At 38.5% G+C, this 19,888-nt stretch overlaps 1 protein-coding gene across 1 annotated transcript in view; it reads right to left on the bottom strand.

The window, feature by feature from the left end:
- LOC133635287 (F-BAR domain only protein 1-like) overlaps positions 1–19,888 on the bottom strand; it is a 108,962-nt gene that overhangs the window by 82,824 nt on the left and 6,250 nt on the right. The window contains exon 2 of the mRNA XM_062028327.1: positions 4,076–4,129. Coding sequence (XP_061884311.1) covers positions 4,076–4,105 — 30 coding nt within the window. The 5' untranslated portion in view covers positions 4,106–4,129. The remainder of the gene's footprint in view (positions 1–4,075; positions 4,130–19,888) is intronic.

The following is a 19,888-nucleotide window of genomic DNA, read 5'->3' as shown; positions in this document are numbered from 1 at the left end:
AACAATGAGCATCATAGTACAGAGAACAATGTATTTGGTACTGCTTGTACCTGTTTAGTAGTCCCAACATCACTCTTGCACTTGCTAAACTTTTTTTTACTAATGCAGTACAGCCTCATATCGCCTGTATCCCAAAGGTAACACTGCTATGATGCGTTTTGACTTGTGTCTGCTTAAAGGCCTACTGAAACCCACTACTACCGACCACGCAGTCTGATAGTTTATATATCAATGATGAAATCTTAACATTGCAACACATGCCAATACGGCCGGGTTAGATTAGTAATGTGCAATTTTAAATTTCCCTTGAAATATCCTGCTGAAAACGTCTCGGTATGATGACGTTTGCGCGTGACGTCACGGATTGTAGCGGACATTTTGGGACACCATTGTGGCCAGCTATTAAGTCGTCTGTTTTCATCGCAAAATTCCACAGTATTCTGGACATCTGTGTTGGTGAATCTTTTGCAATTTGTTTAATGAACAATGGAGATAGCAAAGAAGAAAGCTGTAGGTGGGAAGCGGTGTATTAGCGGCCGGCTACAGCAACACAAACACGTAGCGGCTACGTCGTAGCCGGTGTTTCATTGTTTACATTTCCGAACGATGACAGTCAAGCTTTACCATTGGCCTGTGGAGAACTGGGACAACTGTTTTTGTCAAAAGTGGTTTGACAAAAACAGATTATCGTTGAATCTCAGTAAAACTAAGATAATGCTATTTGGTAACAGTAGAAGGGAAAGTCAAACACAAATACAAATAGATGGAGTACAAATTGAAAGAGTAAATTAAACTAAATTTCTAGGTATAATGATTGATGATAAATTGAACTGGAAATCTCATGTAAAAAATATACAACATAAAGTAGCGAGAAACACATCAATAATGAATAAAGCAAAACATGTTCTAGACCAAAAATCACTTCATATTCTCTACTGCTCGCTAGTGTTACCATATCTGAGCTACTGTGTAGAAATATGGGGAATTGACTACAAAAGTACACTTCATTCACTAACGGTGTTCCAAAAAAGATCAGTTAGAATAATAATACATAATGTTGGATATAGAGAACATACAAACCCTTTATTTATTGAATCAAAAATACTCAAATTCCATGACATAGTGAATTTGCAAACAGCTAAAATTATGCACAAAGCAAACTATAACCTGCTACCCAAGAATATACAACAATTCTTCTCAAAAAAAAAGAGGAGAAATATAATCTTAGAGAAAAACGTAATTTAAAACATTTGTATGTACGTACAACACTTAAGAACTTCAGTATATCAGTATGTGGAATTAAATTATGGAATGGATTAAGCAAAGCAATCAAACAATGTACTAATATGATCCACTTCAAGAAACTCTTCAAACTTAAAGTGTTTACAAAGTACAAAGAAGAAGAACCATGACAAACATTCTCAATTTAGTTCATCCATCCATATTCATTCATTCTTAAAGTAATCTTACTTATCTCATCATATGAAATATGACTTACTTCACCAATTATTAAATTATTACTATTATTTATTTATTTATTTTATTGTGATTACTTATGGAGTTTATTGTGAATAAATTGTGAACAGGAAGTGAACAAAAAGTTTTAGCAACTGTTATGTAAAGAAAAGGGGTAGGATTAAATAAGCTATGCTTCTTCCTACTCCTTTTCGAACATGTTGAAAAGAGAAACTGGAAATTGTGATAGAGTATATATATGTCTTGTGTTTATTTACTGTTTTAGTCATTCCCAGCTGAATATCAGGTCCCACCCGCCTCTCACAGCATCTTCCCTATCTGAATCGCTTCCATTGCCCTCTAGTCCTTCACTCTCACTTTCCTCATCCACAAATCTTTCATCCTCGCTCAAATTAATGGGGAAATCGTCGCTTTCTCGGTCCGAATCGCTCTCGCTGCTTGTGGCCATAATTGTAAACAATGTGGAGATGTGAGAGATGTGAGGAGCTCCACAACCTGTGACGTCACGCTACTTCCGGTACAGGCAAGGCTTTTTTATCAGCGACCAAAAGTTGCAAACTTTATCGTCAATGTTCTCTACTAAATCCTTTCAGCAAAAATATGGCAATATCGCGAAATGATCAAGTATGACACATAGAATGGATCTGCTATCCCCGTTTTAATAAGAAAATCTCATTTCAGTAGGCCTTTAAACAGGGTATTAACATAATATACAGTGTATCCGAAAAAATTCACAGTGCTTCCCTTTTTCCACATTTTTTTATGTTAAAGCTGTATTCCAAAAGTGTAATACATTTGTTTTTGTTCTCAAACATTTTCAGACAATACCCCATAATCACAGTGTGATTTTATTTTATTTTTTAATTTAGCAATTGTATCAAAAATAAAAAGCTAAAAAAATCACATCTACATAAGTATTCGCAGTCTTTACTCAATACTTTGTTGATGCACCTTTGGCAGCAATTACAGCCTCAAGTCTTATTGAATACGACGCCACAAGCACGGCACACTTATCTTTGAGAAGTTTCACAGTTGTTTTTTTTATCCCAGTCCTCTGTTGTATATCTTATATATTTATTTTTTACTGAGGTTTCTAACCATCTGATGAAACCCGATGGTAAAAGTAGGGTACACAACTGAAATAGCAGCAGGTGCATCGGGACATAGAAAATTATGACTAACCAGCTAAAGGGACAAAAAGGCTGTTAACCACTATTTTACCCGTCTGACTATAAAACTGGTAACATTAATAACGTCGATATTTAAAAAAAAAAAAATCAGATTACCATCTAAAAAGACCCCTCTAAATTATAACAAGAATATGTCTATTACAAATTCCAATTTTTTTTACTTCCCATTTAGGGCGCAGGTCAGATTGAGCTTTTAACAGCAATTTAAGTTCAACATGAACAATTTCTCCTAATTTGTTCATAAACTTTGTTGGATTGTATTGTAATGTGTGATTACGAGAGATTATTTTACATTGTGTTCCTTCTCATCAAGAATTCTGGAGCTAAAGTGGTACATCAATTTAAGAGTGCCCCGACAAGAGTGTTTTGAGAAAAGAGCGGTATCTCGGGTAATTGTTATGCTTTAACTAACAAGCAAATATTTGAGTTACAAGCTTCCCCGCCATTAGTTGGTATAGCAAATGTCACAGTGAACCCTGTAAGATCACCCCAAAACATCTGGTCTTACTCACTATCATAAGATAGAGATGGACATAAGTAACTTTGTTTTCCAACCATGGGAAGGAAGAGCCTTGGTGTGAAGAACAGTGCTTAGAAAAAGCAGATGATAGTCATTGAATCAAAAAAATTAATAATCAAAACCATGACAAAGCACGTTGACAACTTGGTGAAGCAATTTGAGTTATCACTGCTAGTCTGCACCATAAACAGATTAAGACTAACGCCAGCCAAGAGTGTTGAAATAATATCTATCCATTTATCCACTAAAATAAAGAAAAGCTGCTGATGGTGTGTTTGACAGAAGCAGCTGTAAGGAGATACGCTCTTCAAGGTAAATGCTATATTTTTATTATATTACCGTACTTACTAAACTAACTGTAGATGTTAGTTGTACATTCCATTGTATTGTTTTTATAGAATGTTTCTTAGCTGAAAGTTAGTTTTTATTTTTAAAAGTCATGTTAGACGTTAAAATTGTGCTGTTTTGGGGGGCCTAGCACTAAATAAATGCAATTAATTTCAATGGGAGACGTTTATTTGAGATACAAGTGTTTGGAGTTAGGAGATCCATTACAGAACCAACTTGTAAATTGAAGTACAGGATCACTGTAGATGAAATGTGGGTATTTGCTCAGAAGGTCTTGTCTGGCATATTTTGTTAACATGGTACATTCTTTTACATTGCAAAACCTTCAAATGTCAAAAGCCACAATGATTTCTTGTCCAGTAACCGGGCAAGAACATGGCATTGTCAGAGAACAATAAAGAACAATGTAATGTCGAATGAAACTGGCGAAAAAATAAACAGAGTTCAATACAAGATGCGGTTGTGTTGTAAAATATTGAGTACAATTCACAAACGTCTCCTCTGCTTAACATCACTGCCATCATCATACAGACTTCCTTACCCAAAAGTTGTTCTGAAAGAATGCCATCATCACTCAGTAGGCACTGACAGCGTTCTGTGGAGGAACAGAAAGAAGGTAGAACTGCATTACAGAGAAGTCAACCATAGCTCCATCTCATCTTGGGGCGGCGTGGCTCGGTTGGTAAAGCGGCCGTGCCAGCAACTTGAGGGTTCCAGGTTCGATGCCCGCTTCCTCCATCCTAGACACAGCCGTTGTGTCCATTGGCAAGACACTTTACCCACCTGCTCCCAATGCCCCCCACACTGGTTTAAATGTAACTTAGATAATGGGTTTCACTATGTAAAGCAATTTGAGTCACTAAAGAAAAAGGCTATATAAATATAATTCACTTCACATCTTCATTTTCTCATTTTTGTGATGAGACACGAGACACATTCAGTGTAGGAAGGGAGCTCCTGAGGAATGACAGATTTAGAAAAACTTCAGAAGAAAGCTCAGAGGATGGGGGGACCAAAGGAAGGAGGTCGGGGGAATGATCGGGGGAATGGTGGAGGACAGTTGGGGAAGATAAGGATTAACAATGACAGAAATAGGAAAGGAGATATTGCAGCATCCAAGAAGGTGATTGTGCATCTATAGATTTGATCATAGTATGATAATTATATGGTTCAAACATTAGTTGTCAATTGACCTGATTAAAATAATTGTATGATGATCCTTTTCTTAAGTTAATACCCTTTCTACACATAATGATATGTATATTTACAATGTCGTCTTTAAACTTTTTCAATCTTGTTTTGACACAGCTTGCATTTTTTTTTTTTGTCTCAATGTTTACACTTGGTAAACAAGTGTAAACAGGTTCTGCCCTTTCACTGAAAGTAGGCCTGGGCGATGTACAAAACCCAAAACCAGTGAAGTTGGCACATTGTGCAAATCGTAAATAAAAAGAGAATACAATGATTTGAAAATCCTTTTCAACCTATATTCAATTGAATACACTGCAAAGACAAGATACTTAACATTCTAACTGGTAAACTTTGTGATTCTTTGCAAATAGTAGCTCATTTGGAATTTGATGCTTGCAACATGTTTCAAAAAAGCTGGCACAAGTGGCAAAAAAGACTGAGAAAGTTGAGGAATGCTCATCAAACACTTATTTGGAACGTACCACAGGTGAACAGGCTAATTGGGAACAGGTGGGTGCCATGATTGGGTGTAATACGGCGTGTAAATGGGATAAAACAAACAACATGTTTACTTGACCCACTTCCTGGGAAACTTATCAAGGAACCGTTTGTAATATTAGGACCATCAGTGCTAAATATTATAAACTTATCACTTTCCTCTGGCACTGTTCCCCTAGCATTAAAAAAGTGGTTATTCATCCTCTGCTCAAAAGACTTAACCTCGATCCTGACCTCAGGTAAACTACCGGCCGGTGTCCCACCTTCCGTTTATTTTGAAAATCCTCGAAAAAATTGTTGCACAGCAGCTAAATGAACACTTAGCGTCTAACAATCTCTGTGAACCCTTTCAATCGGGTTTCAGGTCAAATCACTCTACGGAGACCGCCCTCACAAAAATGACTAATGATCTATTGCTAACGATGGATGCTGATGAGTCATCCATGTTGCTGCTTCTTGATCTTAGCGCTGCTTTCGATACCGTCAATCATAATATTTTATTAGAGCGTATCAAAACACGTATTGGTATGTCAAACTTAGCCTAGTCTTGGTTTAACTCCTATCTTCCTGACAGGATGCAGTGTGTCTCCCATAACAATGTGACCTCGGACTATGTTAAGGTAACGTGTGGAGTTCCCCGGGGTTCGGTTCTTGGCACTGCACTCTTTAGTATTTACATGCTGCCACTAGGCGACATCATACGCAAATACGGTGTTAGCTTTCAATGTTATGCCGATGACACCAAACTCTACATGCCCCTAAAGCTGACCAACACGCCGGATTGTAGTCAGCTGGAGGCGTGTCTTAATGAAATTAAACAATGGATGTCAGCTAACTTTTTGCAACTCAACGCTAAGAAAACGGAAATGCTGATTATCGGTCCTGCTAGACATCGACACCTATTTAATAATACCACCTTGGGGACGGCGTGGCGAAGTTGGTAGAGTGGCTGTGCCAGCAATCGGAGGGTTGCTGGTTACTGGGGTTCAATCCCCACCTTCTACCATCCTAGTCATGTCCGTTGTGTCCTTGGGCAAGACACTTCACCCTTGCTCCTGATGGCTGCTGGTTAGCGCCTTGCATGGCAGCTCCCGCCATCAGTGTGTGAATGGGTGAATGTGGAAATACTGTCAAAGCGCTTTGAGTACCTTGAAGGTAGAAAAGCGCTATACAAGTATAACCCATTTATCGTTTATTATTTATTTAACATTTGACAACCAAACAATTACACAAGGCGACTCGGTAAAGAATCTGGGTATTATCTTCGACCCAACTCTCTCGTTTGAGTCACACATCAAGAGTGTTACTAAAACGGCCTTCTTTCATCTCCGTAATATCGCTAAAATTCGTTCCATTTTGTCCACTAGCGACGCTGAGATCATTATTCATGCGTTCGTTATGTCTCGTCTCGATTATTGTAACGTATAATTTTCGGGTCTCCCTATGTCTACCATTAAAAGGGTTACCCACATATGCGGTCCTCTCCAAGGTTTCTCATAGTCATTCACATTGACGTCCCATTGGGGTGAGTTTTCCTTGCCCGTATGTGGGCTCTGTACCGAGGATGTCGTTGTGGCTTGTACAGCCCTTTGAGACACTTGTGATTTAGGGCTATATAAATAAACATTGATTGATTGATTGATTGATTGATTGATTAAAAGATTACAGTTGGTACAAAATGCGGCTGCTAGACTTTTGACAAGAACAAGAAAGTTTGATCATATTACGCCTGTACTGGCTCACCTGCACTGGCTTCCTGTGCACTTAAGATGTGACTTTAAGGTTTAACTACTTACATATAAAATACTACACGGTCTAGCTCCATCCTACCTTGCTGATTGTATTGTATCATATGTCCCGGCAAGAAATCTGCGTTCAAAGAACTCCGGCTTATTAGTGATTCTAAGAGCCCAAAAAAAGTCTGCGGGCTATAGAACATTTTCTATTCGGGCTCCAGTACTATGGAATGCCCTCCCGGTAACAGTTAGAGATGCTACCTCAGTAGAAGCATTTAAGTCCCATCTTAAAACTCATTTGTATACTCTAGCCTTTAAATAGACCCCCTTTTAGACCAGTTGATCTGCCGTTTCTTTTCTGCTCTGCCCGCCTCTCCTTTGTGGAGGGGGGGGCACAGATTCTGTGACCACAGATGATGCGCTAGCTGTCCAAAGTCGAGACCCAGGGTGGACCGCTCATCTGCGAATCAGTTGGGGACGTATCTGCGCTGCTGACCTGTCTCCGCTCAAGATGATCTCCTGCTGGCCCCACTATGTACTGGACTCTCACTATTATGTTAGATCCACTATGGACTGGACTCTCACAATATTATGCTAGATCCACTTGACGTCCATTGCACCGGTCGCCCATAGCGCTACCCCTGTTCTAGACGGGCTATCCGCTTCAGGGGTCATGGCAAATGTTGTAGCCTATTGTATGGGGATGATGTTTGATAAGAAATTATCGAGTTCGAGCCTATTATCGAATCCTCCTATCGAACCGATTCCTTATCGATTCTCTTATCGAGTCCAGATAGGTTGTTGTATATGGAAAAAAACACAATATTTGGTTTAACAAAAGCTCACTTTTATTATATAAGAAAACAATTTAATCTAATAAATAAATAAATATTGACTGTTACCCCCCTAAAAAAATAAAATAAAATAAATACATATTGACTGTTGTTACCCAAAGTATATTAAGTGGGATTTTTCAGAAAAACAAATATATACAGTAACACAAAAACAACCTGTCTCTGTGATCACTATAGGTGTATAAATAATAATATAGTGTTAAATAAAATCGGTCCCTTGGGCACAAAACTGAAAATAATACAGCTCTCCAAAAAGTGCAATTCTGCTGCTATTGGACATAACTGTTTGTTATGATGCTTTGACATTTTTGCACTTTATTTCTTTATTGAAAGAAAATTCTATGAAGAGAAAAGTTATTTGCAAATGTGGTTACAATGCTAAAAAATGAAAAGTTAAAGCTAAAAAAAGAAATACACTGAGTTAACATGATTTCTTTATAGGGGGAAAGATGTTATGAGCTAGGGAATATAACAACTACACTACCCAGCATGCAACGGGAGTGACGAGCATGCGCGGTAGCCCCGAAAAGTGTTCTTGCATATCGTCACCCGGCAGCTAAGAATGAGCACGCTGTGAAAGTAAACGTCAAGAACTCAGCCAACACGCCTCGTCTGCACTATTTATAATCAGACAGACAACACATATACAGTGTGATTTTGTTTTGTTTACAAGGAAAGAAAAACAAAAGTTAAAAAATGGAGATGGCATATATGTATGTGCTGCGGTTGCTTTAAGAACGTTGCGACAGCTGCCGTAAAGGAGGTGCGTTGCTAGCCTGGTTGCTATGTTTCCGGTTGGTCGTAAAAGTGTTCGTCATGTGTTTGTACCCTGCTCAAATCTCTCAGTAAAGTTATTCATTGGATTATACCTTTTGTTTTGAACTTTATTACACCTTGGAGCGCTTTTTCCCGTCCATTTTTTTCCTGCTTTCGCTATCTGCGCCTAATGACTGAGCTACGTGACGCCATTTCTTGTGATGTCTCACGGGGCATTTCTGGTCGGGACGGGATTCATTCCGAGGGATTCGAATAAAGAACCAACTCTTTTTCTTTACTATAGTGGTCTCGATAACGGGTACCGGTTCTCAAAAAGGGATTCGAGTCAGAGGACTCGGTTCTTTTCTTATCGAACAACCGGGAAAACCGGTTTCGAGTATCATCCCTACTATTGTAGCATAGTAATCACTTAGGTAGTCATTAAGAATTTTGTCAATTATGTAGAACTTATTCCAAATGAGGTGCACTACTTAGCTGCAACAAACAATTATGTTTTTTGCCTTCTAAAATACAGTAGTACTTCAACTTACGGGCTTAAACGGTTATATGACAAAGCTCTTAGCTCAAAACACTTGAATCTTAAATCAACGTCACCGATTGAAATTAATTGAAATCAATTTAGTCGGTGCTTGGCCCCCCCAAAGCAGCACAATTTTAACATAAAGCATGCTTTTTAAAAAGAAAACACATTTTTAGATAAGAAATATTGTACGAAAAAGAATACAATAGAAAGTACCACAAACAAATACAGTAGTTTTATAGAGTAATGTAATAATAATAATGTACAGCAATTATCTTTGAGAGCAGACTTCTACAACATCTCCTTCAAACACAATCATGAGCAGCTTCTCTATATTTTTATGGATAAATGTCTGCCATTTATATATTATTTTGACACCCTTTGCTGTCATTATGACCTGGTTGGATAATTTAGTCAAATAGTCATCCGTACTAGTTGACTTAGGGCAAAAGGCAGACTAGACATTGGGATGGTCACCAGTCAAGTCAAATATTTGAATTGATTTGGATGTGAACCAGCACACTACAAATGCTAGCTGCAATCCAAACCACAGTTTTGATAAGAATAGACTCGCAGCCTAATGGTAAAAAGCCGTTCTAAATTAACCGACGCAGCACAGATTGCCGCCATGAAAAATGAGGTCTGGAGAAACATATGGGGGACTAATCAGACAAATTCCTATACACACTGAAAAACACTTGAACACACCTAATTACAGCACAAAACTGATGCAGCATCTTTTCATCCCATTGTTAACATGTTTGAATGGTGGGTGCTCGAAGATGTCTCTAATACAGGACAGGAGACAAGGGCAACAGAAACTACCTCCTCAACACCTACAAGGCCTCCCACTTTTTTAATTTAACAGCTGATCAGAGGGGTTGGCAAGGTGTTACTCCCCAGGTCCATGATGCACAAAATGCTACAGAGCAGTCTCATCCTCCTCTAAGACCAGAATTGTTCAGTTCAGTTTCAGTTTATTTCGAACATGCATACGATACAATGTAACGCATCACATATTTCCAGTTTTTTTTATGACAGCATGTCCGAAAAGAAGTAGGAAGAAGCTATGCTTATTTAATCCTACCCCTTTTCATACGATAGCAATTTTATCCCATTTCCTTGTTCTCTGTAACAGAACAGTGATTGAATAAATAAATAGTAAGTATACCATAGTAAGTAAACAAATATTAAATACATAAATATTTTTTATCTCAAAAAAAAAAGGGTTCAATGTGTTAATACATTGGAATTGATGAGCCAATAATAATTATAATAGTAATAATAATAATAAGCTGACTAAACAGGACAGAACAAAAACAAAGTAACAAAGCCAAAAACACGACCACACAGGAAAATCATAGGCTTGTGCACAATACACTTCAGAAGATGAAGCAATTGATGTTTAAGAATGCTTATTATTTTAAAATTCATAACGTGTATTTTATTTTGTCAGGTTATTGAAACCTGAATAAAAGTGACATGTTACAGCCATCGGTGTTCACTTAGGAAGCGGACAGTCCACTGGAGCTTTTCTGTGAGATTTCTGTACCCTACCTCCCTGTGTTATTTGGGTTCATTGAACACTGTAATAATTACATTTAAGTGGAAACGCATCTGTTGTTAAGTGTTAGTTTTAAACCAAGATTTGCATAGCATTGCTAGGAGACCATATACAGTCAGGTGTTATTTGTCAGTGAGCTACAAATCATATTACATGTACACCAGCATGGGATAACTTAGGATGTTGGATGTAAACATCCATCCATCCATCCATTTTCTACTGCTTGTCCCTTTCGGGATGGCGGAGGGTGCTGGAGCCTATTCCAGCTGCATTCGGGCTGAAGGCGGTACACCCTGGACAAGTCGCCACCTCATCACAGGGCCAACACCGATAGACAACATTCACACTCACATTCACACACTGGGGACAATTTAGTGTTGCCAATCAACCTATCCCCAGGTGCATGTCTTCGGAGGTGGGAGGAAGCCGGAGTACCCGGAGGGAACCCACGCAGTCACGGGGAGAACATGCAAACTCCACACAGAAAGTATAAGGCCATTTGGCATGATACAATCAGTTTTTATCTAATATTCCTAGTCTGACACAATTCCTTCCAGGGTTAACCTGACTGAATTGTTTGGGTATTGGACTTTTTTTTTACCATGAGGAAACTTATTTGATCAGTATTTTTGTTTGTGTGACTTTAAATACCCATTCAAGTTTAGAGGCTTTTTTATGGTGAATAATTATCGTAAAGTCGGTTAGTTAGATCTTATTAATCAATGTTTCTGGGAATGGGTTGCAGAGGGTACAGGGCTAGTTATTAGATCTCCTAAAAGCCACTAAAAGCCATCGTCTAATTTGACGCATGACCCTATCATTGTAATGGACGCCGTGGGGGAAACAAAAAGTAACTATAAAACATGAAGAGCAAAACAAGTCCCTTTTTAATTGCACAAACAATACACCTTTCTCCGATAACACACAAAAAGTTGCTCGGGCTACTCGCTTAAGTCGCTATATTCTCCTGCTACGTCTTTATTCTCTGGCAGACTAGGCGTATGAGCTGTGTTAAGCAGTGGAGTGACTGTGCTGTATGGAGTTGTAACAAACAATGTGTTTATAATGTGTTTGGAGTGAGGACGAGGATGAACAAGTAGCACTAAATTTATATGTGGTGGCCCCCCAAACAATATGAATGTATTGAAAATATGGTGACATGTTTTAATACTAAGATAGTTTTTTGTTTTATACAAGCAATCGCCAGTCATTAAGCAACAAAACATTACATATAAAATGTAATGTACTGAGAATCAGAAGTAAGGTAAGAAAATATTTTGGTCAACAAACTAGACCATCGACAAGTGCTGAGAATAGGCACGACAGTGACATTATATATTTCTACTTCTTAATTTAATTGTACTGTATTTTTTGTACATTATTATGCAAATCATTTATCTTAACTTATTTTGCTGTTGTGCACTTTTGTACAGTATATTTTTACATCTTTTATATGGCAATTCATCAAGTGGTTTTAAGCTCAGAACACATAGATAATCCCAAGACATGCGCCAACAACTCTACACTCCCAAATTGTCAATGCAAATTGTAGTACGCACAATATAGAAAAAAACAGTTGAAAGTCATAAACAGACAACGTGCAAAGCTGTTAGAGACTATACAGAGAGAAAAGATGGGACCGAGTGAACAACATAGACCAGGCAACCGTCTCTCCATTGTCCTGGGTTGAATGTACTTTTGTCAATGCAGCACTACAGCAGACCATGTGCCAAGGGGGCATCACTTGCATTGTAGCAGCGTCAGAACACAGTTCAAGTAGTGCCACAATAAACACGGAGGTCCATGCAACCCTCAACAAATTAGGACCACGATTACACTAGTAGTCATTTATTCATTAATTCAATTTATTGCCATTGTTTATTGTGCTGTGGTCCCATAGTCCAAACATGCTGTTGAACCTCCATTTTGTAGGTGCATTGAAACATGTATTCTAGAGATGTCTGATAATGGCTTTTTTGCCGATATCCGATATTCCAATATTGTCCAACTCTTAATTACCGATTCCGATATCAACCGATACCGATAAATACGGTTGTGGAATTAACACATTATTATGCCTAATTTTGTTGTGATGCCCCGCTGGATGCATTAAACAAAGTAACAAGGTTTTCCAAAATAAGAGAACAACTTCAACTCAAATTATGGAAAAAAGTCCCAACATGGCACTGCCATATTTATTATTGAAGTCATAAAGTGCATTATTTTTTTTAACATGCCTCAAAACAGAAGCTTGGAATTTGGGATATGCTCTCCCTGAGATAATCCTGATACCAACTACAACTATGGGAAACACTATACTTTGACTTTCACAAAGTCTGAGTCTAAGAAAGTGCATTATTCTTTTTTTTTTTTTTAAACATGCCTCAAAACAACAGCTACAAAAACAATGAAGGCACACAGCTTCAGTCCAGAGTATACTAGAGTAATAAAGTAAACAATAACATAGTACTCATTTAGTGCAAGACTGCCTGGCATACTGTATAACAGGAAATTATGAACTGGGCTCAATCTGCCCTGCTCTAACGTATTTGTATGAGCAACACAAATGTGCTGCAAGCTAGTGGTGAGTGCTTGAAGTGGCCTACCAGTCAGCCAGAGCTTCTGAAATGCTGCGTTGAGACAGGGCACCTCTGTTCACTGCAAGCTGCAAGGTGTGCGCCATGCAGGGCAGACTATCCACACCACAGGGCAGACTATCCACACCAAACTCCACCGTCGTGCGTTGTCCCTGACCACAACGTGAGCTTTCGCCCCGGGGTGGTTTTTGTTGTATTTTTGTTTTTTCCTCGGCGGAGTCTTTAAGCGACAACTGTGTGGTACTACGTTTTTCCGGTGTTCGCTTTTCATCCATCTTCCGCTTGTATTCATCGTGCATCTCCTTATGATTCTTGAAGAGGTGAGAGATCAAATTGCTCGTATCAAAGGAAGATGTCTTGGTTCCTCCTCGCATAACCAACTTTTTGCAGTCATTGCAAATTGCCAGTTTTTTATCTGTCAGACACACTTTAAAATAATCCCAAACCATAGACATGGTGTCATTAGTCAGTCATCGAGCGAGCTCGCTTGTTAGCCACGGCTACAGCACCGGCAACAACACACTCTTGTTGTTGTTATGCTCCGCTTGCTGCGGTTTGATGAGGTCATCAAGCGTCGCCAGTAAACCTCTCATGCTGCAGTTGTCAACTCCTGTGTTGTGTGTGGGAGAGGGGAGAGGGAAGGGGCTGCTGACTGGGTTTAAATCCGTGTTTTACAACAGCGTTTTAAAAAGTCATTAATTTTACTTTTTGAAACCGATACCGATCATTTCTGATATCACATATTAAAGCATATATCGGCCGATAATATCGGCAGGCCGATATTATCGGACATCTCTAATGTATTCATACTAGGGCTGCAACTAACGATTAATTTGATAATCGATTAATATGTCGATTATTACTTCGATTAATCATCGGATAAAAGAGACAAACTACATTTCTATCCTATCCAGTATTTTATTGAAAAAAAAACAGCATACTGGCACCATACTTATTTTGATTATTGTTTTTCAGCTGTTTGTAAATGTTGCAGTTTATAAATAAAGGTTTATTTAAAAAAAAAAAACTGCGCATGCGCATAGCATAGATCCAACGAATCGATGACTAAATTAATCGGCAACTATTTTAATAATTGATTTTAATCTATTTAATCGATTAGTTGTTGCAGCCCTAATTCATACCAAACATTGCTCTCCTTGTCCATTTTTATGAACACCCATTTAGGCAGCTCATGAGTTGGGCCTGGCTGGGGATGGGTACCAAATTTGGTACTTTTATAGGTACCTACCGAATCCCATCTGTACTTCCATCGATTCACGTAAAATCCAACGGTGCCATTCAGTATTTCCATACCCGTGTCACTTGCGAGTCAGACACAGTTGCACATTAAACATCGGCTTAAACACCTGGCGAGGAACTATCACTTAAGGTTGTAAGATATGGACAAAATACGATATAAATATTATACATTTGGCTAACAATAGAGATGTTAATACTATTGTCATACTGTGACAATACATGTTGATGACACCATCTAGCTATGTCCCGCAAATTTGAGAGTGACAAGCGAACAAATGTGTCCTCATCGCACTGTAGCATCTTCACTATGGGCTAATGTGCCTCCACAGTGCAAAGTCACTTCTAAGTCAGCAATCTTTGCCTACATTGCAGCAAATAAACTATGTTTCTTACAAGTATCACTGGAGAACGAGGAATACCTACCGGTATATATGCTACACTACACACCATAGGAGAATATGCTAACCACTAAACTAGACTAGAGCTCTTGAATGTAAACAGAGGTGGGTGGATCAGTGCAAATATTGAGAGTTACGATACCAACTATATGGTCGATACTACAAAACCCAAAATCAGTTAAGTTGGCACGTTGTGTAAATCGTAAAATAAAAACAGTATACAATGATTTGCAAATCCTTTTCAACTTATATTCAATTGAATACACTGCAAAGACAATATATTTAATGTTCGAACTGAGACATTTTTTTTTTTTGCAAATAAACATTAACATAAAATTTAATGGCAGCAACACATGGTAAAAAAGTTGGCACAGGGGCATTTTCACCACTGTGTTACATCACCTTTCCTTTTAACAACACTAAGTAAACATTTGGGATCTGAGGATACCAATTTTTGAAGCTTTTCAGGTGGAATTATCTCCCATTCTTGCTTGATGTACAGCTTAAGTTGTTCAACAGTCCGGGGTCTCTGTTGTCGTATTTTACACTTCATAATGCGCCACACATTTTCAATGGGAGATAGGTCTGGACTAAAGGCAGGCCAGTCTAGTACCCACACTCTTTTACTACAAAGCCACACTGTTGTAACACGTATAGAATGTGGCTTGGCATGGTCTTGCTGAAATAAGCAGGGGCGTCCATGAAAAAGACATTGCTTGGATGGCAACATATGTTGCTTCAAAACCTGTATGTACCTTTCAGCATTAGTGGTGCCTTCAAAGATGTGTAAGTTACCCATGCCTTGGGCACTAATACACCCCTATATCATCACAGATGCTGGCTTTTGAACTTTGCGACTATAACAACTTATTTTCCTCTTTGGTCTGGAGACAACGATATCCACAGTTTCCAAAAACAATTCGAAATGTGGACACGTCAGACCACAGAACACTTTCCCACTTTGCATCAGTCCATCTTAGATGAGCTCGGGCCCAGCGAAGCCGGCGGCGTTTCTAGGTGTTATTGATAAATGGCTTTTGCTTTGCATAGTAGAGTTTTAACTTGCACTTACAGATGTAGCGACGAACTGTAGTTACTGACAGTGGTTTTTTTAAGTGTTCCTGAGCCCATGTGGTGATATCCTTCACACACTGATGTCGGTTTTTGATGCAGTACCGCCTGAGGGATCGAAAGTCACGGCCTTGCTGCTTACGTGCAGTGATTTCTCCAGATTCTCTGAACCTTTTGATGATATTACGGACCGTAGATGGTGAAATCCCTAAATTCCTTGCAATAGCTCTTTGAGAAATGTTGTTCTTAAACTGTTTGACAATTTGCTCACGTATTTGTTCACACAGTGGTGACCCTTGCCCCATCCTTGTTTGTGAATGACTGAGCATTTCATGGAAGCTGCTTTTATACCCAATCATGGCGCCCACCTGTTCACAATTAGCCTGTTCACTTGTGGGATGTTCCAAATAAGTGTTTGATGAGCATTCCTCAACTTTCTCAGTCTTTTTTGCCAGCTTTTTTGAAACATGTTGTAGGCATCAAATTCCAAATGAGCTAATATTTGCAAAAAATAAAACAGTTAACCAGTTCAAACATTAAGAATCTTCTCTTTGCATTGTATTCAATTGAATATAAGTTGAAAAGGATTCGCAAATCATTGTATTTTGTTTTTATTTACGATTTACACAATGTGCCAACTAAACTGGTTTTGGGTTTTGTACAATGGTTAAATCGATATTTTTTATTATCAAAAAATTATTAAAAATAATCATTCAATGGTCTTGAGAATGTTAAGTATCAGCATTCGTATGGCCAATACTGCCTCTTTAACTACTTTGTATTGGATTGACACCCAAATTTGTAGAATCGCCCCCCAAAAAATGTAAATATCCTAACATAAGGATATGTGCTTATTTCATTTTAACAGAAGTGTAGATAGAACAATTTTAAAACAGACAGTAACCAGCTATTAACAGTAAATTAGCAAGTACATTAATAGTATTTGTAACAAAAATACAACCGAACAATGTTACCATATATGATAGGAGCCAAATTAGGAACCTTTGTAACTTGTTTTATTTTCATTTGGATACTAAATAATATATTATCTCTACGCTGCTGACCTGTCTCCGCTCGGGATGGTTTCCTGCTAGTCCCACTACGGACTGGACTTTCGCTGATGTGTTGGATCCACTGTGGACTGGACTTTCACAATATTATGTCAGACCCACTCGACATCCGTTGCTTTCGGTCTCCCCTAGAGGGGGGGTTAGCCACATATGCGGTCCTCTCCAAGGTTTCTCATAGTCATTCACATTGACGTCCCACTGGGGTGAGTTTTTCCTTGCCCGTATGTGGGCTCTGTACCGAGGATGTCGTTGTGTCTTGTGCAGCCCTTTGAGACACTTGTGATTTAGGGCTATATAAATAAACATTGATTGATTGATTGATTGATTGATTGATTGATTGATTGATTGATATTGTGATATATATCGTTATCGCAGGAGGGAGCAATACACATCACAATAATATTTTAGATCATATCGCCCATCTATACTATCACTCAAGCAGCACTCAAGAGTGGACTATGACAAACTGCTTCTAAGTAATGTTGCGATTTTCTACGACAACAAAACAAGTCTGCCCGATAGAAAACGCTCGAACGTAAAGTAAGTCTCCACCTTTCCAAAATGTGCTGGCCTAACGCTAATTTAAATTGTCTTTGCCATAGACATGCTACTGATTCGCATTTGTGATTTTACAAGGTCATTTCAACAGCTCCAAATTTGGTAATAAAAACTACAACTAAGATGCATGTTACAATCAAACTGCAAGTGTGTAATAAGTATATTTACAGTATAAAGACTTTGTAGGGCACAACATAAGACAAAACTGGCACATCCATTTTGTGACATAGGATACTTCGTAGCTAGGCAACACACCATCGTCTATACACTACTGCCATATAATGTCTTGGAATTGCAACCACATGCAAAGTCTACTGTATGTCACTTGCAAATGAGAATCAGAAACGCAATAAGAAAATATTGGACAGCAGTGTTATTATAATTAGCTTATTAAAATACAATTATATTACTAAACAATTAACATACATTAACACACACAAAAGTACCGAAAATTGGTACTGTTCAGTACTAGTATCAATTCCCAGGTGCGGGGAATTTGTACCATATTGGTTCAAATGTGAAAGGTTCGGTCCCCATCCTGTAGGCATTACTTAGTTGTCGCCTCTACTGGTTGCTGCCATGTACGTATTAAGTCCTTTATGACTTCACGACATAGCAAACTACACAGAATATCATTGTTGACATCAACATAAAATCAACAAATGCACTTATAATCAACACAATTCTTAATCATTCCCCCAAAAAGATTATTATTTTGCAGTAACACTATATAAAATGGTAAAGTATTGAATACACCAGGGCAGGCCAATAAATGACCCAGAAACAGATCTAGGACCCTGCTGCCTCAGGATACTTCCATCTGCAGCTGAGAGGCACCTTGGCTGGGATCATTCGCAGCCTCGGGTCATCATGGGGTTTCATGTGGGGGCTCAACAGTTTCTCTCCGCAATTTGTTATGCAGCCGCCTGATTTTGCCTGACTTTTCTCTGCGTTTTTATTGTTGATGTTATTGTTATTTGATTTTATGTACTGTATACACCAACCTGTCTGGGGGACTACAGGCGGAAATTAGACTTTGGCTAAAACCTGACATATTTACATGTTCATTAATATGTGCTGTTTCTATTATAACTAAATAATTGATTTGAGTTTTCGACATACAGTATGTAACAATTGATGTACAGTATGATGCAATACATTTAAACAACTACGAAACTATGATAGACGTTTACTTTTCAATTTGCTGTTTTACAAAGTCCTGCTTTTGGGTTTTGGCAATGAGGACAGAATGTCTGGCAGCCCTTTCTCATCGGAGACTAATATATAATTAACACTTGTCATGGGCACCGTATAACATTTGAAGGGAAGCCAGTGGGAAGGGAGCGTCGTAAGAAGATCCGAGGTCAAAGAGAACAGCCTTAAAGTTACAATGGATGTAGTAGTCTCTTACTATGCAAATTTTTGCTGTTTGTCTATTTAAAACAATTCAACAGGCATCAGTCAGTTGGTCCGTTCTCTCACAAGTTTTTTTAACTGATATCGCTGGGCACCAGTTGAATGGCCCAAATAATGAAAAACAGAGGACCTAAAATGGAACTTTGAGGAACACCACTAGTATCACTAAAGAAGTTGACGAATGACTAGTGCCTGCATCTGGAGTAAACAAGTTACAGCAACATCTCAGTTACATAAATCACATTATGAAAAAAAATGTGCAACTGCTAAAAAGGAGAGGACTCAAAGGGGTGCCTTGAGGAATGCCTTAGTTATATGTAAATTACAAGTTTGGACCCCAGTGTTCTAAGTTTGTTAGCAAGGTTAGAATGCCAATGCAAAGATTTGCCAATGTGTTTACAGTGGTCCAAGTATATGTGTACAGCTCCACTAATGGACATTGGAGTGTTACTTTCAAAGGCAAAATTAAAGTATTGCTAGAAACATCATTTTATATGGGACTTTATTGTATTATATGTATAGTACATGTTCCAAAAAGAAAAAAGCATAAAACACCACCAGAATTAGAGATATTCCAAGTCAAAGTGATGAAACTTAGTGTTACGCTCATGACTTGGTGTAACTAAACATTACCCTATAACAGACCTGGGCATTCTGCGGCCCTCGGGCCACATCCGGCCCTTTGTGCGTCCCTGTCCGGCCCGTGTGAGGCCAATCATAAATTACAAAATACAATTAAAAAAGTATCTATGTCGAGTGTGCAATACAACGGTGCTGCTTTTGTTTTGAAAAGCGTTATTTGTATTACTTCCGTGTGGACGTATGCGCATGCGTGATTGTGAGT

Source organism: Entelurus aequoreus, linkage group LG19 (assembly GCF_033978785.1).
Source record: "Entelurus aequoreus isolate RoL-2023_Sb linkage group LG19, RoL_Eaeq_v1.1, whole genome shotgun sequence".
NCBI classification, from domain to species: domain Eukaryota; kingdom Metazoa; phylum Chordata; class Actinopteri; order Syngnathiformes; family Syngnathidae; genus Entelurus; species Entelurus aequoreus.
This window is presented reverse-complemented; position numbering and strand designations above follow the sequence as displayed.